General features: G+C 30.2%; 2 protein-coding genes across 5 annotated transcripts; both read right to left on the bottom strand.

Moving 5' to 3' along the window:
* Window positions 1-264: 264 nt before the first annotated feature.
* LOC136979157 (U19-ctenitoxin-Pn1a-like) lies at window positions 265-18,123 on the bottom strand. 4 transcript variants are annotated; one of them, XM_067275083.1, is made up of 4 exons: window positions 18,028-18,123; window positions 1,933-2,035; window positions 1,389-1,489; window positions 265-756 (listed from the first exon to the last, which is right to left on the bottom strand). In XM_067275083.1, exons 1-4 carry the CDS (start codon window positions 18,073-18,075, stop codon window positions 667-669), a joined length of 342 nt encoding a protein of 113 aa, XP_067131184.1. In that variant the 5' UTR covers window positions 18,076-18,123; the 3' UTR covers window positions 265-666. The 4 variants fall into 4 exon arrangements, with proteins under 4 accessions (XP_067131184.1, XP_067131183.1, XP_067131181.1 ...); XM_067275082.1 differs by lacking the exon at window positions 18,028-18,123 and adding an exon at window positions 6,999-7,091; XM_067275080.1 differs by lacking the exon at window positions 18,028-18,123 and adding an exon at window positions 2,164-2,255.
* A 4,119-nt stretch (window positions 18,124-22,242) lies between these two features.
* Window positions 22,243-23,549, bottom strand: LOC136979158 (U8-theraphotoxin-Hhn1a-like). Its single transcript, XM_067275085.1, has 4 exons — window positions 23,459-23,549; window positions 23,228-23,330; window positions 22,827-22,921; window positions 22,243-22,716 (listed from the first exon to the last, which is right to left on the bottom strand). Exons 1-4 carry the CDS (start codon window positions 23,504-23,506, stop codon window positions 22,633-22,635), a joined length of 330 nt encoding a protein of 109 aa, XP_067131186.1. The 5' UTR covers window positions 23,507-23,549; the 3' UTR covers window positions 22,243-22,632.
* Between the last annotated feature and the right edge of the window lie 4,359 nt (window positions 23,550-27,908).

Raw genomic sequence — 27,908 nt, 5'->3', positions numbered from 1 at the left:
TTATATAAACTCTTATTAGTATAAAAATCGGCAAAGGAAAATAATTTGTCTAACAATTAAGTAGTAAAAAATCATTTTTCTTCATATGTAAATTATATTCAGTATCTTCATAAGTAGCTTGTTATAATTAGAACGACTTTGCGTCTTGAGTACATTTCTAGTGACCGATTATAAATAACGCCTTGCTAATATTTCTTGTTTAAATATATTACAAATATTCAGTCTGAAACAAGAAATTTATTACAGCATTAATTGAGTAGTTGCTTTTATATAACAAGGTTTTATTTCGATTGTATTACATTCTAAAAATTTCGCCACAAAATTATACAGCTATTCATTTTATATTTCAAATATTCGTACATCTTTTTAACATCAATTAAATTTGCATCGAAACATAAAATAAGATTTTAAACAATTGACCTCGTATCCAATGAAACTTTAAAAATTTTAAAACTTATAACAACGGAAAAATCATATCTGAGACAGTTATTGATGTCATTAAATGCTTATGACGTCTAATAAAATATTCATGCTATTAATAAAATTCGCAATTTTAATTATAAAGTAATTAAATTTGATTAAAATAATTAAGTTTGATTGGATAGCACTAAATTGAATTTATATGTGCTTAATGATGATTGCAGAATTTCCAGAGTATGATGATATTTAATTTATGGTCGCAAGTTCTTCTGTACGATTTTCTGGTCTTTCTGTTATATCTTCTTTTTTTCTGCACTTGAGAACAAGATCATTTAACTGAAAACATGGTAAAAAGATTTATGACAACACTGGCAATATTTAATAAGTAAGAAAAATTAATACATTAGACTCTAGTTAATTCGAATGTCCTCTTAATTCGAACTGGACGTCAGTCCCCGTCTTATTCCTATCTAAATCAAGGTAAAATTCTCTTGGTAATTAGAACACGATTGTCTCTCCTCCTGTTTATTCAAATCAAGAGCGCATGTTAGATTGTTAGTAGATTTACCATTTTTTATTTAAAGACCAAATTTGTTTTATTAATGAATTAATTAAAAAAAATTAAATTTAAAAAACATTTTAAATCAGTTTGAGCACCATTAGGACGATTAATGATCACTCTGTGACAGTTGCTCACCGTGGCTTCCCTGGGCAATACAGAGCCTTACACTTGGAAAGCAAAATATACTACTGTTCCTTTATGTATTTCTCATAGATTAAACATTATTATGCTTGACTTGTTGTATTAATGTGTTATTAAAATCATTTAGTTTTGTTCTATAGCAACCAGAAGGAGTGGCCTCCGTTTAATTCGAACTGTTTATGGCCTCTCTCTGGGTTCGAATTAACGATAGTCTTAGTGTATAATCAATCATTCCTTGATTACTCAAAATTTTAAAATAACTTACCTCATTACCGAGTGTACAAGTCGTTCCTTCCAGACATGGACAAGTAAATGCGTAAATCTTCTTCTCCTTATCAAATATGGTTGACAGGCCGCATAAATTATCTGAAAAGAAGTTAATTGTTTAATTAAAGTAGTTATTGTTTAAATACATGTTTATATGTATATTTATAGTTTTATATAGACATGAAATAATATGAAGTAGGACTACTTTTAAAAACGCGTTTTCACTTGTGCAAAATTTAAAAAATTCAAATTTAAATTTGGATTTATTGATGATTTTAATTTGCATTTGTGTTTTTATTTTTAACTTCAAAACGTCTTTTGTCCAAACGAATTTCTTTATTTTTTCTGTAATGTTTAATAAGATAACGAAAATAATTATGAAAGCAAACTTTTGCCGATCTGAAGCATTACAATATCAAATATTTACGCGTTTAATAAGCTTATGAGAGATTAATTCTTTTTGATTTGCCGAAAAAGTTGGAATATGCACAAGAGACGTTTTCAGATTAGCATTATATATGTAAGTATATGAAAAAAATTACTTTCTTTGGGCCGTGGTGAACAACCTTTTATAATTCCTAAACCAACAGGAGTAACACAGCATTCATCTTGTTTGCATTCGTCATCTGAATTGCAGGAAAGTACCTAAATATCGGTTAAAATATTGTTGATTTCGGTTTATTCAAATTAAAGAATAATTTATAAAATAAGAATTATTAGTAATTTAAATCATTTCCTTCCTGCAAATATAAAGCTACATAAATTAACAATACCTGAACGACAACAACAGCAGCGAAGAACAATATCAAATACTTGATCATGATTCAATCGGCTGTAATAACATCAATCCAATATTGCTATAATCTATTTTTATAGGTTTTTTTTTTTTTTCATTTATTTTCGCGACATTTGTTAAAATTCACGAAGATATCAACTATTTCTGTTCATATCTAATTAATTATCTTATTATTATATAAATATATTTATTTTATTTTACAAATATTTTTATCTGTATTAATGTTGTCTGTGCTGCAAAATTCATTTCGAATGTCTAACTGAATATGTACGTTTACTAAATAAAGTACAGAAATATAATTTAATGTATGAAATATGTCATCAGATTACTTTAAGATTACTTTATAACAAAATTTAAAAATAAATATAGTTTTGTATTGTTTTAAGCTATTTTATATTTTATTTTAAAGAATTATAAGAAATTTAAAAATCCATAAAATGATATGTTTATATTGTTTCAATATAATATTTCACACTATACAACTTCGTTTTCTCAAAATTAAAAATACAGAGTTATTCAGAAAGCTGTCGATAAATTCCATATTTTGTTTCAAATTTATTTTTGTTTTAAAATTTAAATTTAATTTACATAAAATAATAATAATAAAAGAACATTGTAGCAAAATTAATTTATTAAAATCTTTGTAATATTACAATATGTTTAAGTACGACTTTTTTTGTATGATTCAAGAAATATGTGAAACAGATATAAGCAATACCCTGAAGTCAATTCATAATCAAATTCATGCAACATTTCTACGTCATCTAATACAGTATTTGAAAGTTTAATATGGGCTGATGCGAAGTATTATGCATATGACCCACATTGAAAGCTTTTAGGATACTCTGGAAAACTTTGATATTTATAATCTCAATATAATAAATTTATAACAATTTTTATTATTAGAACAAAGTAATTATGTCAAGACAAAACGTCAAAGTTGTTGACATCATTTTGCCTGACACTTATATTAAATTAATTATTTCGATACATTTATTCCTTACGGACCTTATGAGAGTTTATAAAAAAACTTGTTATTTTAAAGTTTATTACATATTTTTTATTTATAAGAGAGTCTATTAATACAGCATTATTTAAGTTAACATTTGTTAAGTTAGATATTTAATGAATAAAATTAATTTTATTAATTATATTACAAAACAAGAAGTATTTTATATATTTATATAAATAACGTTGATACTTATTTAAACGATAGGTTTAAGAAGGGTTGATGATGCCTAGAGAAAATCAAAAATTCAGCAATGAGTTGCTTAACTTTCTCGGCAACATTTAAAACTGCGTACGTGGCGGCATCTGTTATGATATTTTATTATTAAAAACTTTTTATATTTTAAATTCTTATAAAATGGCAAAAGGCTTAGTGTTGAGAGAGGAATGGGTTTTATAAAGAATTGTTGATGCTAATACCGAATAAAATCGTCATTAATTCCGACACTACCAGAGATATAACACACGACCACCGTTTATCTTCCCACCTCCCAGACCTTTAACCACTAAAATTTAAATGCGTTAATCTTCCAAATACACATACTTCCCTGCAAAATTTCAGAAATTTTCGACAAAAAGCATGGGAGTCATTAAACTTCAAAGACGGTGAACAAAATCGTGCTACACACACACACACACGCGAACATACAAAATAACCGCCAAGAATAATACCGCCAACTAAAGAATATTATGGCCGCTATGGTTAGGATTTCGATAATGAACTTATGGAAATCCTAACCTTGGTTTGAACAACCAGAAATCGAGATATTGTGAGATACCATTTTGAAAAAAATTGATACGCAGAATTAGGTAAGTGGTAGCTACTGTGAAACACAAGATAATAATTTTATTAAATTATTAAATATTTTTTTATTATTTGTTATTATGGTACATATTTCAGCTAAATTAACTATTTGTTAGAAAATCCAAGTCCTTACTGTGGATGTACCCGAATTCAGAGGCACATAATTAAATGTAATGGTTAGTAAATCAAAATGGTGGTTACCAGCTCTAAGTATCTAGTAATATACGATTTAACAAATTTGCTAGGCATTTTAAACAGAAAATTTTAAATTATACGAACTCTTATTAGTATAAAAATCGGCACAGGAAAATAATTTGTGTAACAATTAAGTAGTAAAAAATCATTTTTCTTCATATGTAAATTATATTCAGTATCTTCATAAGTAGCTTGTTATAATTAGAACGACTTTCTTGAGTACATTTCTAGTGACCGATTATAAGTAACGCCTTGCTAATGCCATTATACTTCTTGTTTAAATATATTACAAATATTCAAAGTCTGAAACATAAGAAATTTATTACAGCATTAATTGAGTAGTTGCTTTTATATAACAAGGTTTTATTTCGATTGTATTACATTCTAAAAATTTCGCTACAAAATTATACAGCTATCCATTTTATATTTCAAATATTCGTACATCTTTTTAACATCAATTAAATTTGCATCGAAACATAAAATAAGATTTTAAACAATTGACCTCGTATCCAATGAAACTTTAAAAGTTTCTAAAACTTATAACAACGGAAAAATCATATCTGAGACAGTTATTGATGTCATTAAATGCTTATGACGTCTAATAAAATATTCATGCTATTAATAAAATTCGCAATTTTAATTATAAAGTAATTAAATTTGATTAAAATAATTAAGTTTGATTGGATAGCACTAAATTGAATTTATATGTGCTTAATGATGATTGCAGAATTTTTAGAGTATGATGATATTTAATTTATGGTCGCAAGTTAATATTCATATGAACGATTTGATGGTCTTTCTGTTATATCTTCTTTTTTTCTGCACTTGAGAACAAAATCCATTAACTGAAAACATAGTAAAAAGATTTATGACAACACTGGCAATATTCAATAAGTAAGAAAAATTAATACATTAGACTCTAGTTAATTCGAATGTCCTCTTAATTCGAACTAAACTTTAGTCTGCATCTAATTCCTATTTAAATCAATGTAAAATTCTCTTGGTAATTAGAACACGATTGTCTCTTCTGTTTTTTCGAATGAAGAGCGCATGGTAGATTGTTAGTAGATTAACCTTGTTCCCATTTTTTATTTAAAGACCAAATTTGTTTTATTAATGAATTAATTAAAAAAAATTAAATTTAAAAAACATTTTAAATCAGTTTGAGCACCATTAGGACGATTAATGATCACTCTGTGACAGTTGCTCACCGTGGCTTCCCTGGGCAATACAGAGCCTTACACTTGGAAAGCAAAATATACTACTGTTCCTTTATGTATTTCTCATAGATTAAACATTATTATGCTTGACTTGTTGTATTAATGTGTTATTAAAATCATTTAGTTTTGTTCTATAGCAACCAGAAGGAGTGGCCTCCGTTTAATTCGAACTGTTTATGGCCTTCTCTCTCTGGGTTCGAATTAACGATAGTCTTAGTGTATAATCAATCATTCCTGGTTAATCAAAATTTTAAAATAACTTACCTGATTACCGAGTTTACAAGTCGTTCCCTCCGGACATGGACAAGCATATTTGTAAATCTCCTTCTCCTCATCATATATGGTTGACAGGCCGCAGAATTTATCTGAAAAGAAGTTAATTGTTTACAAGGGCGAATCCTGACCAAAATTTTTGAGCATGCTGAAAGTTATAATAAAAATAATAGGCCTATCTCTAGCACTAAACAATAGGCAGAATCGTTATTTGGTGTGAATAAAAAAGTATGGACTATTATAAAGCCCATTATACCAACACATGAAATATATGAAATATATTATAATGAAAAAGTATTAAAAATTTATGATAATAATTCAATTTTTTGGGGCCTTGACACTAGTGGACCCAGGGAAACTTAAGCCTTATTAGTTCCTATGTAGATCCGCCCTGTACACAATACATGTATGCTGAGTGGGTACCGCAAGCTTTCGATATACCTCCACATCGAGTTCCAGCAAGCTTCGCACTAACTTAAAGCGGCTAGCCGATAGCTGTCAATGTAAATAAAAGCAAACAGAAATGATAAAAGTTTAAATGTTAGAATAAATTATTATTGGCATACTTGCTTTCATATAAAAAGTATATTGACAGTCAAAACTTTCTCTTAAGCATGCGGCGCATGCTAAGCAAGCCCAGAGAATTTGCCCCTGATTGTTTAATTAACGTAGTCATTATCTAAATACATGTATATATGTATACTTATATTCCATATAGACATGGAATAATATGAAGTACTTCCTTTAAAACATGTCTTCTTCTCTTGTGAAAAATTTACAAAATTCAAATTGGAATTCAGATTCATTGATGGTTTCAATTTGCATTTCTGTTTTTATTTCTAGCTTCAAAACGTCTTTCGTCTAAACGAATTTCTTTATTTTTTCTGTAATGTTTAATAAGATAACGAAAATAATTATGAAAGCAAACTTTTGCCGATCTGAAGCATTACAATATCAAATATTTACGCGTTTAATAAGCTTATGAGAGATTAATTCTTTTTGATTAGCCGAAAAAGTTGAAATGTGCACAAGAGACGTTTTCAGATTAGCATTATATATGTAAGTATACGAAAAAATTACTTTCTTTGGGCCGTGGTGAACAATATTTCACAAGTCCTAAACCACCAGGAGTAACACAGCATTGATCTTGTTTGCAGTCATCACCAGAATCGCAGGAAAGTACCTAAATATCGATTAAAATATTGATGATTTCGGTTTATTCAAATTAAAGAATAATGTATATAATAAGAATTATTAGTAATTTAAATCATTTCCTTCCTGCGAATATAAAGCTATATAAATTAACAATACCTGAACGACAACAACAGCAGCAAAGAACAATATCAAATACTTGATCATGATTCAATTGACTGTAATAACATCAATCCTATATTGCTGTAATCTATGTTTTATAGGTTTCTTTTTATCTATTTTTGCGACATTTGTTAAAATTCACGAAGATATCACCTCTTTCTGTTCATATCTAATTAATTATCTTATTATTATATAAATATATTTTTTATTTTACTAATATTTTTATTTGTATTAATGTTATCTGTGGTGCAAAATTTATTTCAAATGTCTAACTGAATACACGAAAACTCGAATTTTCCTTCTTTTCTGACTTACTGAGGCCTAAGAACTTCTGAACCATTTACTAAATGAAATAGAATTAGAATTAAAGGTTAAAAAAACAAACCAGTTTTTCTTAGAGAGAAAACTGTCTTTTATTACATCATATTTGTCCCTAAATGCATTTCGCCAGTACACCGGCCTCTTCAGTAGGGTTCCAAAATACACAATATAATTCAATTTGCCAATGACAATAAGTATCCATTACCAATGGATACTTATTGTTATTGGAAGTGTGACAACTCTAGCTATGTGAATTGTCGATTGGAATTCAAAAGTCCCCAGATACTAGTTACAGATAATAGTATTTTTTCAGACTAGAATATTTTCGAATTTTTCAGATTTTTGTAAAATGCTCATGAACAAACAATTTTCATAACAAAATTGTGTTAAGGCATAAATCTTATATATAAAATTCTCGTGTCACGATGTTAGTTACCGTACTCCTCCGAAACGGCTTTACCGATTTTTACCAAATTTTATATGCATATTCAGTAGGTCTGAGAATCGGCTACTATCTATTTTTCATACCCCTACACCATTTACCCCCTTTCAAAAATATATTTATATATGAATTAAGGCTTTTATGTCCAACAGATGGCGCTAACTTCCGACGACCTAAGTTTGCTTTTCTGTGAGAATGGACTGAAGCAGATCATTTTCTATCTATCTATATAAATAAAATATAACGTTCGTTTGTTCCCACCGATTCCTTTGAAATTTTGACACAACGTTGCATTCGAATACGCACGTGTTTTTATATAATATACATGTCGAAATTCCCCCCAGTGGGGGGAGATGGACAGGATTAAGGCTTACCGTGAAGAACTCGGCTTCTATTATACTATTTTACGTGCGGTTTTTTGCGTTTTTAATTGCGTTTTAATAGGTTACGTCAACAGAATATACACTAAAAAGGGATTTTTCGATATTTCCCAGCGGGAAAAGCGACGGGATTAAGGCTTACTGTGAAGAACTCGGCTTTTATTATACTATTTTAGATGCGTTTTTGATTGCGTTTTAATAGGGTACGTCAAGAGAATGTACACTAAGAAGGGATTTTTTGAAATTCCCCCCACGGGGGAAGTGTTATACATTTATAATAGATACATTTTGAGCCACAGCAACGCGTGGCCGGTTCAGGCATAAATTATTTTATAAATTTTATGTTTAATACAGTAGTAATTTATTACGGATAAAAAGTTTATCTATAACCATTTTAGCTATTAATTGTTATTGAATTCAAAATGCTTGATATCAGCTCTGACGACCTACGAAGAAAAGTATACGATTTCTATACTGTGGGCACTAAGAGAACTTGTTTTAATTCTATTGTTGGTTCAGCCAAGCCCAGAGTGGAATGTCCTAGAGGCGAGGAAAGGGCCAGACCACCAAGAAAAATTGCTAGAATCGTCACAGTTTTCCAGAGTTTTTGGCTAACGCTTTAGCAGCGTCGGTCATAGTCTAGCTATTCGATATGTTTCTATGCAAATAGAATATACTGAACAAAGAATATCTGTTGTTTTCATTAAAACGTGACTAAATCTGAGACAGTAAGATCGATTCGAATACCAAATATCTGTTTAAAATTCATTATACACGAAAACTTGTTTACTAAAGAATAGCATTATGTAGTGGCGTATTGAGTATTTGTAAATTTACGTTACAAATACTCAATATGTAGTACCGCACTTATAACCGAGATGCGAAGACGTTTGAGTCTATATCTCGGTTACATATCTAGTAATCGATTATAAACACCTCTCTAACGCCATGTACACTTACTTAAATAAATTTCTGTTATAAACACTCAACATCTAAAGAAATAATATAAATAATAATTATTGATCGAATATTTTCTGTTACGTAACAATTAGTACTTCAACTATATTACACAACATTACAAAATTTCATTAAAAGTTCATACAGTTTATTTTATAATTGAATTACGCAATTACCATAATATCAATTAAATTTACATTGAATTTTCATTGAAAGATAAAAGATGATTTTAAATAATTCTTCTTGTAATCGCTGAAAGTGTAAAACTTTTACATCTTATAACAGTGGAATAAAACGAAACTAAAATATTTATTAATACGATTAAAACTTATGACGTGTAATTAAATATAGGCCTATGCTATTTTCAGAGCATAATTATATTTAAATATTGGTCGCCAGTTACTTTATCTTTTTCTGTAGGATTTTCTTGTTCTACTGTTGGTTATTCTGTTGTTTTCTCTTCTCTACACTTCAAAAGCATATCGGATAACTAAAACAAGATATATAAAGAGTTTCGTGAAAACACTGGTAATACTAAATAAATAAGCAAAATTATAATAACTAACCCCTTGATTAGACTAAATTTTAATGTAACTTACCTTATTACCGATTTTACAAGTCGTTCCATCCGGACATGGACAACCACCTGCGTAAAGATCTTTCTCTTCATCCCAGAAGTGTGGATAACAGTAATTATCTGAAAATAAGTCAATTGTTTAATTAAAATAGTTAATATAATACATAAAGTGCTTTAGAATTTAGATAACAACTTCTTTAATATATATATATATATAAACATATACATATTAAAAAGTTATATATGTATGCATGACTTTTTTAATATATATATATATGTAGACATAAAACCGCATGAAAATGCTTATTTTCAAAACATTGATATTTCATATATAAGTATTTGAAAACATTACTTTTTTTTGGCAGTGGCACACAAAATGATATATTTCCCAAATCAGCAACAAATATACAGCATTGATCTTCTTTGCAGTCCTTATTAGATGTGCAATTCCTTGCCTAAATATAGAATTAAAAAAAACCTAATAATTTCGATTTATTCAAATTAAAGCATAAGTCATAAAATAAAAATTATTAGTAATTTAAATTATTCCTTTCCAGCTTATTTGAAAGTGTGTAATCAACAATACCTGAGCGACAACAACAACAGCAAAGAGCAGTATCAAATACTTGATCATGATTCAGTCCACTGTAATAACAGCAATACTACTGTTTCCATAATCTACTTTTTATAGGTTTTAGTAATTTATGTTTTAGTATTTATTTTTGCGACATTTGTTAAAATTCACGAAGATATCAACTCTTTCTGTTTATATCTAATCATTATATTATTATTTTAAAAATTTTTCTCGTTTAATCAATATCTTTATCTTTATTAATGTTATATGCTGTGAAATTAATTAAAAATGTGTAATTAAATACGCATTTCAGAATAAAATAAAAACAAATATAATTTAATGTAGCTACACACTATATAATATCGTTTTCTCAGATACAGTTATTCAGAAAGATGTCGATAAATTCGACATTTTGTTGAAAATTAAATAAAGAATACAATTGTACCTCGTACTTCGAATGACTCTAACTTCGAACGTTTTAGAGTTCGAACTGCTCTCGAAGGGTAAACGCAATCTGTTGTGCGCTGAAATCGTCTCTCGCTCTCGAGTTACGATCGTATATTTTCAGTGTGTTTTTTTTCTTTATTTTTGTTGTGTTTGATTGTAAATATTGTGTTATTCGTTAATTTTTAACAATTTCTCCCTACAATCTTTCTTTGTCGACATTTTTTTTTGGGTGGGGCACCCCAAAAAATGTCATATATCCTTTAGGTCAAATTTTTTCGAGCTTTTTAAATCACATTTGATATGTTTAAGAGCATATTTTCGATACACAGTAGGAATGTCTTTTTACTGTTTATACATTATATCCTTTCCGAAACTCATAGAACATAATATGCCTGATATACTTTTTACTTGAAATATTTCAACCTAATTTTATTCAAATAAAATGTGAAGTAAAAGTTTAAAATAAGCTTCTAAACAAAGAACACATTCTAATATTAGCAGTAATTTGTTAAATTTTACAAATATTGTAATTAAATCCTACATCTACTCAGTGGCGTAGCGAACATAACTGGCGCCCGGGGCATAACTGGCGCCCAGGGCATAACTGGCGCCGGATACTTTATTGGCGTCCCTCTCCCCCTCCAGAAACACATATAGTTTGTCTTGGAGACCATTTGGGTGCCCTCTGCGAGTGGCGCCCGGTGCATGATACACCCCCTTGCACCCCCCTCGCTACGCCACTGCATCTACTGCATATTAAGTAACGAGAACTATTATAAATACGCAAAAACTTATTGTTCGATCCAATATAATCTTTACTTATTAATCATGGCATCCGAGAAGGGTGTAGAAGCAACGAAGAATAGAAATAAGAAAGAAGAAGGTTGTATTATCGACGATTCAGATGAAAAAAAGAACTTATCGGAGTATGAAAGCGGTACAAGTTTGGCGGATCTGGCGGCCGTTTTTAAATCGACGGTGTGTGAGCAGTAAATGCAATTTTCATTTTATTCTATAATATTTGCCTATTTTATTTGTTGTTCTCGTGTTTCAATTTATTACTAAAGCATTTAATTATGTTATTTTTACCTCAAATTATGTCTATTTGCTGTTTTAAGAATATTAAAATGAGTATTATTTTTGGTCTGGGAATAGATGAATTGACTTTCCATTATTTCTAATGGAAAAAATTGATTCGGACTTCGAACGATTCGGAATTCGAACAGCCGCTTGAAATTAAATTCGAAGTACGAGGCACCATTGAATTTATTGTTTTAAATTAATAATTTGAATATAGAGCATTTATTTTGTAGAAAATTTTATGAGAATTTATAATAAACTAATTAATCTCATTATTTACACGAAATTTAATTAATATTTAACATTTATAAATATGGATATTTAATAAACAAAATAAATTCTATTAGTATTATTACCAGATTTTGTCAGTTTGACGAGTGCGAATTAAAGAATTTGAATAAGCAACAACAACACCAATCAAATCACATAAAACTAAAAACACAATCAAATAGAATGTTACTGTCGCTACGACTAGGACTGTTATAAGTTCAAAACTAGAAAATCGGCCATTGTAAGGTAGTATTGTGAAAAAAATTGATGGATAATCTTCATTATGTAAGTAACAGCTATTCTGGAAAAAGGAGAATTCTGAAATTCTACATAAAAGGAGGTAGATATGAGTTTGTGAGATCTGGATTTCCCTCAGAATTAAAGTTGTAATAATTCGTTTTAGGAATTTTCCCTTTATATAAACATCCTGTCTAAAAACGGCCCTGGACGAGAAAATATGCGTCCCCGGCCATATAACTGTCAACAATCCTTTGTTCTTAAGCTTTAAACGGATCATCTTGCAACCGTAGTTTACACTTAACGTTCGAATTCGTCGTGTATTTTGAATCCCGGGAACACCTATGACACAAATCGTCATCCACCGACGATCACGTGACCGATTTCCCAGGCAAAAGCTATAAAAGACACTCCTTTCCCCCCTCAGGGGAGTCTCTTATCCTCTGCCGGACAAAACGCCGTCGCTCGTCGTCCCCGACTCGGACCTACTGTCCGAACGTCTCCGCGCTCAGTCGCGATATTATAAACTGTGCCAATTGCGGATACTAATCCCCACCTCGTGGATATCAAGTGTTAACCCTACGGAAACGAACTAATGAGGTATGAACCGAACTTGTAAGCTCTCTCTCGAACCCTACGCGATTTAGGGAATTTAGTCAGCTTTTGTCTTTGTGTCCTTTGTTAAATATTAATAAATCTTGTTTTATTGTTAAATGGTCTCCTCTTTGTCTCGAATATCGCTTCGTCTTATCGTCGACCCCATCTCCCCTCTTATCCACTCGCGTAACGCGTAACGAGCCGTAAAAACGTAACAGCTATCCTGACAAACGAATAGAAAAGGGAGGTACGACTTTCTCCTACCTCCCCGAATCACATATTGGTGTTAATCGAGAGGGGTTTCGACTTATTCGGCACCCCCCGTCGTCACATATTGGTGACAATCGAGTGGGATTGCGACTCTTTCGAACTCCCCCGTCGTCACAAGTTACATGATACAAAATAATATATATAATATTTTGTATCATGTAACTCATATCTACCTCCTTCTTTTTGTAAAGTCTAACGACTGAAGAAGGGTCACTAAGACCCGAAATTCATTTCCTTTAATAAAATATACATTAATCAACTGTTCCTTGTGTTATGTGTTACTGAAGAAAGAAAGCCACTAGCTTTTAATTCTTTAAAGTCTACAAAAAACCAGTAATGGAAACCTAAGTAAATAATTGTTTTTTGTAGACTTCAAAGAGTTAAAAGCTAGTGGCTTTCTAGTAATAAAATCTTTGAATTTCAATTTTCCATTCAACTCTTCAGTTTAGTATATTTTTTAACTCTTCCCGTCCTGTGGACTCTAAGACGGCCAATTTTAAACCCTTTGCTGGTTCAGTTAGGTTTACACCGGTGTCTCCGGGAAGTGAGAGACGAAGCACACAAAAAATTTCTAGGGTTGCTCATCACAGTTTTCTAAAGTGGCTAGCTATTCAATGTTTCTTTGCAAGCAGAAACAATAGAATCATAACTAGAAACTAGAAACTAGAAACAATACAATAAACTCTAGAAATAATAGAACTGTTCTATTGTGTTCTGTACTGTTAGGAATACAATAGAACACTGTAGGGTACTGTTAGGAACACAATCAAAGAATGTATCTGTTTCTTTGATTAAAACGTGACTAAGTCTTGGGACAGTAATCAATTCGAGTAACAAATATCCGTGTTTAAAATTCATTAAACACGAATAGTTATTTATTGAGGAATAATATTCTACAGTGTTGTTATAACTAAAATGACTATATTTTGATTACATTTCTATTAACCGGTTAAAAGTAACGCTTTACAAACGCCATTGATTCTTCCTAACATACTTTACAAATACTCAAAATCTGAACGTATAAAAACTAAAATAATTATTGATTGAATGTTAGCCGCTATGTAACAAGTTTTTAGTTCAACTGTGTTATATACTACAAAATTTCAGTAGTAATTTATACAACTATTCATTTCCTATTCAAATATGCATTAACAAATCCATTAGTATCAGTTAAGTTTACATTGAAATGTAAAATATAATTTTAAGTAATTCATCAATAAAGCTTTAAAATTTTTACATCTTATAACACTGGAATAAAACGTAACTAAGATAGTTATTAATTTGATTAAATACTTATGACGTGTAATTAAATGTATGCTATTTTTAGAGCATAATAATATTTAATTATTGTTCACCATTTCTTTGTCTTGGATAGGATTTTCTGGTCTTTCTGTAGGTTTTACTGTTGTTTCATTATCTCTGCACTTGTAAACCAAATCTGATGACTGAAAACAATATAAATTAACGTTTTATAAAAACACATGTAATAATTAATACATAAGCAAAATGAATACAATCGTTTCCTTGATTACAAAAAATTTTAAAATAATTTACATCACCGAGTTTACAGGTCGTTCCATCCGGACACGGACAAGCACCTGTGTAAATCTTTTTCTCCATGTTAAATATTTCTGAATGAAAGCATAAATTATCTAAAAAGAGGATAATTCTTTAATTAAACAATTTATGTATAATTTAGATAATTACTACGTTAATATATACATAGTAAACTATATAATATTATACCAGTATATAACATGCACACACATACACATACACATATACAAAATAGATGTAAGTGTATGAAAACATTACTTTTTAGGGGTCGTCGCGAACAAAATTTCACAATTCCAAAACCACCAGGAGTAACACAGCATTCATCCTCTTTGCAGTCGTCACTAGAATCGCAAAAGTCTGCCTAAATATTGGATAAAAAAGTTGATAATTTCGGTTTATTCCAATTAAAGATTACGTTATAAAGTAAGAAATATCAGTACAGACATCCCACGCACAATACGGAATTTCTAAAACATGGTTTTGCGCTAATACATCTAGATAATTGGGATATCCTCGTAGAAAATGTCAATTTTTAAGTACAAAATCCCTCATTCTGTATTTTGTTATCCAAGAAAGTGTCCGTGTTGTCTGATATTTGCCCATGGATGTTAGAATATTGCCATTTTCAATCTCGTTTCGTGCTTTTCTCCCGGTTTTCTTTAATGAAAACTAATTGTACAATTTTTATTCTTCCTTGTCCTAGCTTCCTATTCTAGCTTTCCTATAAGCTAAGTATCGCCGTCGTTGGCGTTAGTGCTACAAATCAATGGTTCCCGAACATTTTTGATTCTCGGCGCCTTTGCTAAATCCAGATTTTCCCAAGGCGCCCTATGTCAAATTGTAAGAAGTACAATTTGTGAAAATGCGAAATAACCAATATATATATTTTTTTAAATTAAAGGGTTACAATGTTAAGTAAAAAATAAATAAAACACATATTTAAGACAACAAAAATTAGTGGGCCTGTTGATCACTGCACATTTTCTCAAATCTTATAATCAAACTGGACACAGCCACCCTCATTTCCTTCTCCACATTGATTTTCGTGCGATACTTAGTTTTTGTCACAGTGACAAACTCAGCTTCGCTCAAATAAGAAGTCGCAAATGGAATTAAAATTCTCTGAGCTTTACCACTCAGAAGGGGATATTCATCTTTTACTGATATCCAAAATTCAGTTAATTCCATGCTGCTAATTTTTGTTTTCAACAACTCAATAAAATTCTCTTCTTCTGAAGCAGTAAATTCAGATAAAGCACTGGCATTAAATATCAATAAATCTTGAATCCATGCAAATTTATCGATATTATCATTTTGAAAATATTTCTAAAACCAGGTGTAAAGCTGTGATAAATGTTCTTCAAAAATAGATTTCATACCTTGAGAGAAATCGATTCCACTAAAGGTCAACAAGCTGAAATTTTTTCAATAGAATTTAAAAGGTGCATGTTACTTCCCTGCAGGGAGAGAGTCAGAGCATTCAGTTTTAAAAAAAACATCACATAAGTATACTAGTTTTACCAAAAAATCTTCATTCACAAAATTTTCGGCATACTTGTGGTCTTCTTCTTTAAGAAAAATATAAATTTCCTGTCAGTTCAAACGTACTGTACGAGACAAAACATTATCTCGAAACAGCCATCCGCTCTCTCATGGTAATGTTTTGTAGTTTCTCGAAGTGCTGTAGTACAACAAAGACGTGTGCTCGGATCGCATATCCTCACAAATTTTTTTGAAAAATCTTGCTTTTAACGGCCGAGTTTTTATAAAGTTTACTACATATTCTAATCCTACATTCAGAAATGAATACGTAACCAGAAGAAGACATATTTCAAGGCCTGGTTCAATGTAGGACTCAGCTATTTTGATGCAAGTGCTTTCCTGTGAATAACGCAATGCATCAGTGTCAACAGTGAATCAGGGTCTTTGCTTCGAAAAAGTGCTTGCAATCCTCCATAACACCCGGACATAAGTACAAATACCAGATACCAATGCATTTTGTCCACTCCAAATTATTTTCGAATATAAAAATATCAAGGATCTCGAACAAGTCGTGAGCCTTAGCACCAGCAGTGATACTTTTACAAAAGAGAAAGTCTTCTACAATGTTATTGCTATCTATAAACTGCACATTGCAAATCAGGTGAGGATCATTACTATTATCTTTGTCCTCATCCAGCTTCAATCCAAATTCCTTCCCTTTTATTTTTTCTCAATTAACTGAACATTGGAGGTCCTTCGCTGTATTTGGATATTGGACAAAGACACTTTTGAAAGCTACTTACCAGCAGACTCACCGATCACAATGTTCATCATATCTACAGCAGCCGGTAGAATGAGTAGAATGAGTTCTTCTGCGATGGTATAAGGCTTTTTACATTTTGCAATTCTATGTATCATCTTGGTTCTATGTGTCACCTTTATTACTGAGTTAATGATTTGTACAAATCTGCTAGATGTCGCATCTTATCATATCGAATTGAAAATGGAAGTAAAATTATGAAAATTTTATAATATTTCGTGGTGCTCCTTTGAGGAAGCTGCGACGTCGCAGCACACACTTTGGAAACCACTAGCTCTAAATGATAATCTAGAAAAACAAAACACGGTGAAATACTGTCGCTGTGTTTTGTTTTTCTACATTAATTTAAAATTATAAAGATCTCTTCGGAAAACAAAGAAATGAAAATATCAGACTTTATGTGAAAATACATAGAAAATTCAAGATGTTGCCGATACTTCAGATTAAGGTGAACAGAAAAGCTTACTAGATGAGTATATTTAACCAAAAAGTAAACGTCTTTGTTCAACTCTGTCAGCGAATAAAATATTAAAGTACAATACTTTTGTTTGTTAAGTTAAGGCAACGAAACACTCGAACGATCTGCCTAGAGGAACACCTTCCGGGAAGTCTTTTTAAGGAAAACTGGCCCCTATTTAGGCATTACAGACATGGAGAAAACCCGGAAAACTCCACGTGGCCAACCCGTTCGAGCGAGGCGCAAACCTACGACCGAACTCCCAGTGTTTCAGAGAACGAAGACCGCTTGGCCACTGGTGGGCTGCGAGACTTATGACTATAATTATTAATAAATTATTGATTGCTTTAATAAACATACACACATATATATTTTAAATTACAAAAACGAATAGTATATTTTTGCTAACTTTTGGAACCTAATCCTATGTTTTATAGTTAGTTTCGTATAGCACGGATTTGCATAACACGACACTTTTTTGGCACCTAATTACAAGGGGATATCTGTAATTAAAATTATTCTGATTCAGATTATTTGAATATGTTTAATTTACAATACCTGAACGACAACAACAGCAGCAAAGAACAATATCAAATACTTGATCATGATTCAATCGACTGTAATAACATAAAAACTATATTGCTATAATCTATTTTTTATAGGTTTTTTTTATTTATTTTTGCGACATTTGTTAAAATTCACGAAGATATCACCTCTTTCTGTTCCTATCTAATTGATTATCTTATTATTATGTAAATATATATATATTTTTTATTTTACTAATTTTTTTTCTTTATTAATATTGTATGCTGTAAAATTCATTTCAAATGCCTAACGGATATACGTTTCCTTATATAGTACAAAAATATATTTTAATACGTGAAATATGTAATCAGGATTACTTTATAGCAAAATTTAAAAATAAAGATAGTTTATATTATTGTAAGCTATTTTAAATTTATTTTAAAGAATTATAAAAAAGTTAAAAATCCATAAAATGATATGTTTATATTGTCTCACTGTAATATTTCACACTATACAACTTCGTTTTATCAAAATTAAAAATACAGAGTTATTCAGAAAGATGTCAACAACTTTCACATTTTGTTTAAAATTTAGGTTTAATTTACATAAAATAATAATAATAAAAGAACATTGTAGCAAAATTCATTTATTAAAATCTTTGAAATTATATTATAATCTATTAAAGTACGACTTTTATTGTATGATTCAAGAAATATGTGAAACAGATAAAAGCTATACGCTGAAGTCAATCCATAATCAAATTCATGCCACATTTCTACGTCATCCAATACAGTAGTTGAAAGTTTAATATGGGCTGACGCGAAGTATTATGCATAGGACCCACATTGAAAGCTTTTAGGATACTCTGGAAAACTGATATTTATAATCTCAATATAATAAATTTATAACAATTTTTATTATTAGAACAAAGTAATCATTTCAAGACAAAACGTCAAAGTTGTCGACATCATTTTGCCTGACACTTATATGAAATTAAAAATATTTATTGGTTTATAAATTAATAATTTCGATACATTTATTTCTTACGAACTTTATGAGAGTTAATCAAAAATTTATTAATGTAAAGTTTATTATATATTTTTCGTTTATAAGAAAGTCTATTAATATTATTCAAGTTAAATAACATTTGTTAAGTTAGATATTTAATGAATAAAATAAATTTTATTAATGGTATTATAAAACAAGAAATATTTTATATATTTATTTAAGTAAAGTCGATACTTGTTTAAACCATAGGCTTAAAAAGGGTTGATGGAGCCTAAGACAAATCAAAAATCCATCAATGAGTTGCTTAACTTTCTCGGCAACATTTAAAACTGCGTGCGTGGCGGCATCTGTTATGATATTTTATCATTATAAACTTTTTATATTTTAAATTCTTATAAAATAGCAAAAAGCTTAGTGTTGAGAGAGGAATGGGTTTTTATAAAGAATTGTGGATGCTAATACCGAATAAAATCGTCAATAAGTCCGACACTACTAGAGATATAACACACGACCATCGTTTATCTTCCCACCTCCCAGACCTTTAACCACTAAAATTTAATATCATCAATCTCCCTAATACACATATTTCCCTGCAAAATTTCAGAAATTTTCGACAAAAAGCACGGGAGTCATTAAGCTTCAAAGACGGCGAACGAAATCGTGATTCCACACACGACCATCCACACATACGGAAAAGAGCCCGAATTTTTTTGCATTTGTTGACGTTTCAAGTTTCCAAAGATCCTGAGGCCAAAAATGTAAAAATTTTGGGGGAAATAATTTTTTGACCGATGGCCATACTTTTCCTCTGTTATATATAACAGAGGCGCGGAAAGTAAAAATGGCACTGCTAGAAACCAAGGTTTTTTAAACATCCTGGCTGATTTCTGTATACAAGTTACTATACAATATTTACTCTTAAAAAATCGAAATGTTGGGGAAATGTTAGTTTTCTATTTTTTAGTTTTTTAATCACAAAATAGCCCACAAATTTGGCGCTTAAGTCAAAGCGTTCCACCTGCTCCTTCCATGTAAATTCAATTCAGTTTTATATCTAAATTAATTTATATGTTATATCTTGATAATTTTTTAAATATTGTTTTGTTGTTCAAAATAAAGATGTGTTAAAATTTTTATAATATTAAAAAAACTAGTAAATGCAGTGTATAAATATCATTGTCCCACAAACTGCTACTTTTTAGAAACATTTCTTTTTGAAATGCCTGCAAAATAATCTTCAAACAAGACAGTTTTTTATGCTCTTGTGATCTTTCTGATAGATTATGCCAGATTTAATAGAGTGCGATTAAAAGAACTTGAGCAAGCAACAAGAAGGCCAATCAAACGACATAAAACTAAATAGCCAATTAAATAGAATGTTATAGCTGATATGACTAGAGTTGCTGTAAGTTTAAAATCAAAAATCGGAACATCAGACAGAATTGTGATGAAAATTGATGGATCCTCAGCATCAGGTACGTAGTAGCTATTTCAAAAAATATGTGAATAATTCTAATTAAATTCATTTTATTGAATTATCAATTACTGAATATGTTAAATTGTTATGTTACATATTTCAACTAAGATTTTGTACGAAAACCCAGCTGCTCCGTCCCAGCTTGACTCATGATGAATATGATTAAATGTAACGAGCCTGTTAGTTCCATAAAAAAGGAGTAAAATCAAACAAACAAAACAAAAGAAAAGATCTACATTACGGCATTGTCAATGGAAATCCTTGACCACCAACACCATCGTTGATAAAGCCATCGTGACACACGACAGTGTGTCAGAATATAATACATATACAGTAGAGCGTCGAAAATCGGAATCAGTTGGGGACTGGGGGTGTTCAGATTAGTCATTTGTTCCCATTACCGACTTTGTACGAAAAAATATATTAACCTGTCCGATGTTCAAATTTTTCTCCGTTGCGTGTCGCTTCGTGTTGAATTTTTCTCTGTTGCGTGTCGCTTCGTGTTGAATTTTCGTCGATTTTAAGCCTAACGAAAATTTTTATAATAATAATCAAGGCTATCGTATCGTTAAAAATTACTTCTGCATTTTGTACAAACAAAATAAATATATTGAAGAATATGAAAAAACACGAAAATTATACTTTAGAAGTAAATTTAGTATCAGAAACGTTCGATTCAGCACGACACAGTCCGACTGAAAATCGTTCCGATTACCGGCCATTCCGATTACCGGCGTTCCGATTAACGACTCTCTACTGTACCAAAGATTTGTAAAAGTCGCGAGCATTTGATGACGTGAGAACAACTATTCAGTATGAATATTTTCGAATTTTTCGAAGTTTTGTAAAATGCTTACGAACAAACAATTTTCATAACAAAATTGTATTAAGGCTTGAATTATTTTATAAATTTTATATTTAATACAGTAATAACTTATTATGGATAAAAATTCCATCTATAACCATTTTAGCTATGAATTATTATTGAATTTAAATGCTTGATATTTGCTCTGATGACCTACGTGTTTAAAGAATAAGTAATATATGATTTAATAAAGTTTCTAGTCTTTCTAAAACGAAAATGTTAAATCATAACAAGCGTTATTCTTATAGATTTGTCATAAGAAGTTACACCTTTTGACAATTAAGTTGTGAACGATTATTTTTTAAATATAAATTATATCCAGTTCTGTATAAGTAGCGTAACAGCGATGAAATATTTGAATTTCAATCTTAGATTTAGGTCATCAGTTTAGTGTTTTCAACACTTTCGGTACTATGGATATAAGAGAACTTTTTTCAGGTCCGTTGGTTCAGCCAGGCCCTGAATGGGATTTCCTGGAAGTGAGGAACAGGCCAGATCACCACAAAAAATTCCTAGGACTGCTCGTCACAGTTTTCCAGAGTTTTCGGCTGACGCCTTAACAGCGTGGGTCATAGTTTAGCTATTCCATCGATATGTTTCTATGCAAATAGAATATACTGTACGAAGAATATCTGTTGCTTTCGTTGAAACGTAACTAAATCTGAGACAGTAAGATCGATTCGAGTAACAAATATCCGTTTAAAATTCATTATACACGAAAACTTGTTTACTAAAGTATAGCATTATGTAATGGAGTATTTATAACCGTGATAGGAAGTCGTTTGAGTCTATATCTCGGTTGAATTTCTAATAATCGGTTACAAATAACACCTCTTTAACTCCATGTACACTTTCTTAAATAAATTTATGTTACAAATACTCAATGTTTGGAGAAATAATAATAATAATTATTATTGATCGAATATTTTCTTTTACGTAGCAATTGGTACGTCAACTGTATTATATAACTACAAAATTTCAGTAAAAATTCATACAGGTTATTTTTATAATTCAGTTACGCAATTATCTTAACATCAATTAAGTTTACATTGAATTTTCATTGAAAGATAAAAGACAATTTTAAATAATTCTTTTTGTAATCAGTGAAAGTGTAAAATTTGTACATCTTATAACACTGGAATAAAACACAACTAAGATATTTATTAATACGATTAAGTACTTATGACGTGTAATTAAATATATGTCATTTTCAGAGCATAATTATATTTAAATACTGGTCGCCAGTTACTTTATCTTCTTCAGTAGGATTTTCTGGTTCTTATGTTGGTTACTGTGTTGGTTCTTCTGGTTCTTCTGGTTCTTCTGTAGGTTCTACTTTATCTCCTCTACACTTGAAAACTATATCAAGCCACTAAAACATGATATAAAAGAAAGTTTCATGAAAACACTCACAATAGTAAATACATAAGCAAAATTAAAATAATTATTTCCTTAATTACACAGAATTTTAAAGTAACTTACACTGTCACCCATTTTACAAGTTGTTCCATCCGGACATGGACAACCACCTGAGTAAATGTCCTTTTCTAAAAGCTTTGATATTACGCAGTAATCATCTAAAAAGAAGTTAATTGTTTGATTACAATAGTTAATATAATAAATATAATTCTTTAAATAACTACTTCAATATGTATAAAAATATACATATTAAAAAGTTATATTTGTATACATGACTTTTTTAATATATAAAAATGATAATGCAAGTATACTATTATCGGTGTCAAGAATTACAATACCAAATATTTCCGCATTCAATAAAGTTATAACAAAATAATTTTTTTTGGTTGTCTCAAAAATTTCAGATGAAAATAAACAGACGTTATGAAGTTAGTATTTAATATATAAACATTTGAAAACATTACTTTTTCTTGGGATTGGCTCACAACGTTTAACAAATCCAAAACCGAATGGAGTAACACAGCATTCATTTTCGTCGCAGTCCTCATTAGACTCGCACTTATCTGCCTAAAAATAAGATAAAATAGTTAATAATTTCGATTTATTCAAACTAAAGTATAAGTCATAAAATAAAAATTACTAGTAATTTAAATTATTCTTTTCCAGCGTATTTGAAAGTGTGTAATTAACAATACCTGAGCGACAACAACAACAGCAAAGAGCAGTATCAAATACTTGATCATGATTCAGTCCACTGTAATAACAGCAATACTACTGTTGCCATAATCTACTTTTTATAGGTTTATTAATTTGTTTTTATTTATTTATTTTTGCAACATTTGTTAAAATTCACGAAGATATCAACTCTTTCTTGTTCGTATGTTATCATCTTATTATTATCTAAAAAATTTTTTCTCGTTTTATCAATATTTTTTATATTTTTAAATGTTATATTCTGTAAAATTAATTTAAAATTTCTAATTAAATGAGCATTTTTAAATAAAATAAAATATAATTTAATATATGAAATATTTCATCAGGATTACTTTATAGCAAAACTTAAAAATAATATATTTTATATTGATTTAAGTTGTTTAATACTTTATTTAAAGAATGATAAGAAATTTAAAAATATAAAGCGATGTAATGCTTATATTTTCTTGCTATAAGATAGCTACACACTATATAATACAATTTTTATTAAAAATACACATTTATTTAGAAAAATGTCGATATTTATTATTTATAAGAAATTTAATAGTTTTTATAAAAGTTAAATTACACTATTAATTACGTATATGTATGAAATAAATTTTAAATACAAATACTTTTTCTCTATATATATAAAAAAAGTATTTATAAGATGAATATATACGGTGAATTAGACATTTATTACATTTAAGAATTCACTATATTCTGTGTATAAAAATAGAAATTAATTTGAATTTTATATAATTAGTAATAGCTTTAATATAATAGTCCTATTGAGAAAAAATTCATTCAGAAATGACGACATCATTTTGATTGCATTCAAATTATTTCTATATATTATCACGACTAAGTTCTGACAGAAAAGAAAACCTTTTTGACTCAATAAATATATAAAAAACCAGTTTATCTGTATTCTCTCTACAAGTTACAGACTCCTTCAAATGTAAATCCGCCCATAGTCAGCGACTATCAGGGCCTTCAAGAGGAATAGGACGGCCTTCAATAGAGCTGGAAACTTTTCTACGAGGTTGGAGAAAATTTGGAGAGCCGTAGTGGCTTTTGCCCCTATAAATTAATTGTATTTTTACTGAAAGAAATAAAAACTTTACGACAGCTTTTTATTAATAAAAAAGTATTCCACGTAATCAATTTCATTTGTTCGAAAAAAATAAAAATATAAAGACCCGTTAATAGATAAAAAAAGCCCGCTCTATTTCAGGCCCATACAAATTTTCGTTGGTGATAGCGACTTTTCTTTTTTTCTATACTTCTCTTTCCACAGGTACTTCACCTGGTCCATATGACATTTCCGGTCCAGCTGCTTCGTTCTCTTGATATTTGTGATATATTTAACAGCTTTGGGAATTCCTTCAGATGTTCGACTCATGTCAATTTTTTGTATTAAAAAAAATGTAGTAGAAAGTATTTTTTTAAATGGATGTGACAACCTCTAAAGAGATTGCAAACGAATTTAAATGGATGCCATAGTTCACGAATAAGTTTATGAAAATAAACGAATCTATACAATCGGCATCGCGAAATTCTCAATATAGCGTGTCTTGTAGATAGAAAAGTTAAGAATGAGGAAATATAAGGCATAAATGTATTTAAATAATCGAAAGAAGTTGATTTTAAGAATTGTCAAATGAAAAATTCTTCATATTTTAAAAAATATTAATGATATTTGAAGATAATTAAATTGTTGAGATTTCTTAATTTAATATTGTAATGTAAAGAAACAGTTGGAAACAGTAGATAGAATGTATTTATTTCTGATAAAATTGATGTTTCCTGTTATATGTATTATTCACGTGCTAAATTCTATAATACAGATTTATTATTAATATTAATTACACTAAATATAAATACATAATTAAGGAAATGATGACAAAAAGTATAAAATTGTATAAAAAGTAACAGTAACCTTTGATTTCTTGAATAACGTCAATTAATATTGTTATGAAATAGATGGTAACTTGTTCAGATTTTTTCAAGTACTTGCTCACAGTATTCTGGTAATTTAGCAGTAGTATTGTGATTATTAGTTAAGTGTTGCGTCTATTCTTTTCGTTTCCTTGTAATGTTCCTTTATACAGTACTTCCAGAAAGGCAGTATGCCTTTATCATTGGTAATGGCTCTCCAATATCTCCAGCACCAGTCCCATGGCCTGCGCGTTATCCTGAACCCACTGCGCCAGATAACTCGCTATGGAAATTGAAATTTCTTGTGGTGGAGAGTAATATTTTAAAATCAGTTAAATGACCCCATTGTACGAGTAATTATTTGCATTAGTAACTTTATGGAAATCTGTGGACTGTAAGCAATTATTCAGGATGAAACAAAAAGAATACCGGGAAAGTCCGGCAATAACGTTGCCAGTTTTTTTTTTTTTTGGTGTAGCAATGGGGTTTATTCTATTTATGGTTTGCAATATATTCACGCGGAAAGAATTGCATTTTAATATAATTAGGCATGTTAGAAATCTAACGTTTTATTTACATATCATGGTTTGTAATACTAGTGGAGCGTTATTCTGTGGGCAAAAGAAAGCGATTATTACCTGGGACCCCAAACCAACAAGGTGCCCAAACCAATCTTTTATAAGAAAATATTTCTCTTCGAAATATTACCCAGAAGAAAAATGTCCCATGTCAACAATGTACATGGGACCTCCTAACTCAAATTCGTCTGAACCCCATGAAGCTATAACGCACCACTGTGTAATACCACTTATAATCTAACTTATTTTCTTTTCTAATTATTGTTACATCTAGATAATTTAAACAGTTATTAGATTATATATATATTTTATAAATTTATTTTGATTATGGAAAGCGCTGACTATAGTTAAAATTTCGGTTGCTGTAAAGTGTATATATTATTAACTAGCAGATGAACCCGGCGTTGCTAGGACAAAAAATAAAAACAGCAAAGATTAAGATTATTAGATTATTTCGTCGTAATTCTAATCCTTCTATTATATTATAGTATTTGATTTATATTTGAATAGGTTATATTACGTAAGAGTTTATCACACCAAGTGTCTAGTCTAACACTATAAAAATTCTTTAAATTGTATACAGCAGTAAAATGGAGATATTTTAAAATGTGTTAGATTCGGCACTCGGCAATTCAAATTCTTACGTAAGATAACTTTTGTAGTTATATAAATCAAATACTATAATATAACAAACATGACGTGTTTTTAAAGTAAGGTACCGTTTTAATATAACGCCGCTGGAGCGCTGCAGTTGGCACTTAATGCATGCGCGCTGTGTACCTACATCTGTTGGGAAGCCACAAACGCCATTACGGAGCCAGTCGACTGTGTTTACTGTTGTTTGTGTGTTACTGAAATGCCGCCGCTCATTGAGAATCCCGCCGACTGCGAAGTGCGTGCCGTTATTCGTTTTCTCAGTGCTAAAGGCTCGAAAGCGGCTGAAATTCATCGCCAAATCAGTGAAGTTTATGGTGAAAGCGTTATGAGTGATGGAATGGCACGAAAATGGGTTAGGGCCTTTAGTAATGGCCGCACAAACATTCACGAGGAGGAATGAAGTGGGCGACCTTCAGTCATTATCGATGATTTGATTGAAAAAGTGGACTGTAGAGTGAAAGAGAACAGACGTGTGAGACTTTAAAAAAACTGCGCCGTGCAGTACAAAACAAAAGGCGGGGCTTACTGAGCAAGGGTGTCATTTTGCTTCACAATAATGCTCGTCCACATACGGCAAATCAAACTCAAGACCTAATCACATCATTTGGCTGGGAACAATTAGACCACCCTCTATACAGTCTCGACCTAGCACCGAGTGACTATCATTTGTTTCTGCATTTGAAGAAGCATCTGGCAGGGCAGCGCCATAACAATCACGACAAAGTCAAAACGACCGTTCTGCAGTGGTTGTCTCATCAGGCGGCAACATTCTTTGAGGATGGAATACAAAAGCTGGTCCCACGATACGATAAGTGTCTCAATATTAATGGGAATTATGTAGAAAAGTAGTGTAAAATATGGGCTTTCACATAAATAAAAATTTTGTTAAAAATGTTTGCTTGTTTTTTTATATTTCAAAACGGTACTTACTTTAAAAACACGCCTCGTACTATAATATAACAAACATTAAAACGAAACCCATATAAAGAGTTTGGTAATTTAGCCTACCATTATCACATTATTCGAATGGTACGAAATGGCACAAATTCAATGGTCAAGTAGACAAAAATTGAAAATATATCTTTTTCAGATATCATAATATTTTCTAATGGTAACTATAAAAAATTGTACCATTCACAACCAAATATCAAATGGTAATCTGCCATTTTGTGCCTGCCGGTAACCTTGTATTATGTAATTTTCTTATTCGAATGCCACCGTACTGCTGGCCCAATACAAAAAAGGAACTGTTGCGGAAGGGATCAAAATAATTCCA

The sequence above is a fragment of the Centruroides vittatus genome, unplaced genomic scaffold, assembly GCF_030686945.1.
Source record: "Centruroides vittatus isolate TY-2023 unplaced genomic scaffold, ASM3068694v2 contig_595, whole genome shotgun sequence".
In the NCBI taxonomy this organism is placed as follows: Eukaryota; Metazoa; Arthropoda; class Arachnida; order Scorpiones; family Buthidae; genus Centruroides; species Centruroides vittatus.
Note: the sequence above shows the minus strand (reverse complement) of the source record. Positions and strands in the feature narration are given on the sequence as shown.

Bases quoted from the DNA above. Each gene is read 5' to 3' on its own strand.
- LOC136979157 (XM_067275083.1), bottom strand. From the start codon at position 18,075: ATGATCAAGTATTTGATATTGTTCTTTGCTGCTGTTGTTGTCGTTCAG. The intron at 1,490-1,932 runs GTAATTTTTTTC...ACTTCTTTTCAG, and splicing joins TTCACCACGGCCCAAAGAAA to ATAATTTATGCGGCCTGTCA. The intron at 757-1,388 runs GTAAGTTATTTT...CCATGTTTTCAG, and splicing joins CTTGTACACTCGGTAATGAG to TTAAATGATCTTGTTCTCAA.
- LOC136979158 (XM_067275085.1), bottom strand. From the start codon at position 23,506: ATGATCAAGTATTTGATACTGCTCTTTGCTGTTGTTGTTGTCGCTCAG. The intron at 23,331-23,458 runs GTATTGTTAATT...TCTTATTTTTAG, and splicing joins CTGTTGTTGTTGTCGCTCAG to GCAGATAAGTGCGAGTCTAA. The intron at 22,717-22,826 runs GTAAGTTACTTT...ATCATGTTTTAG, and splicing joins CTTGTAAAATGGGTGACAGT to TGGCTTGATATAGTTTTCAA.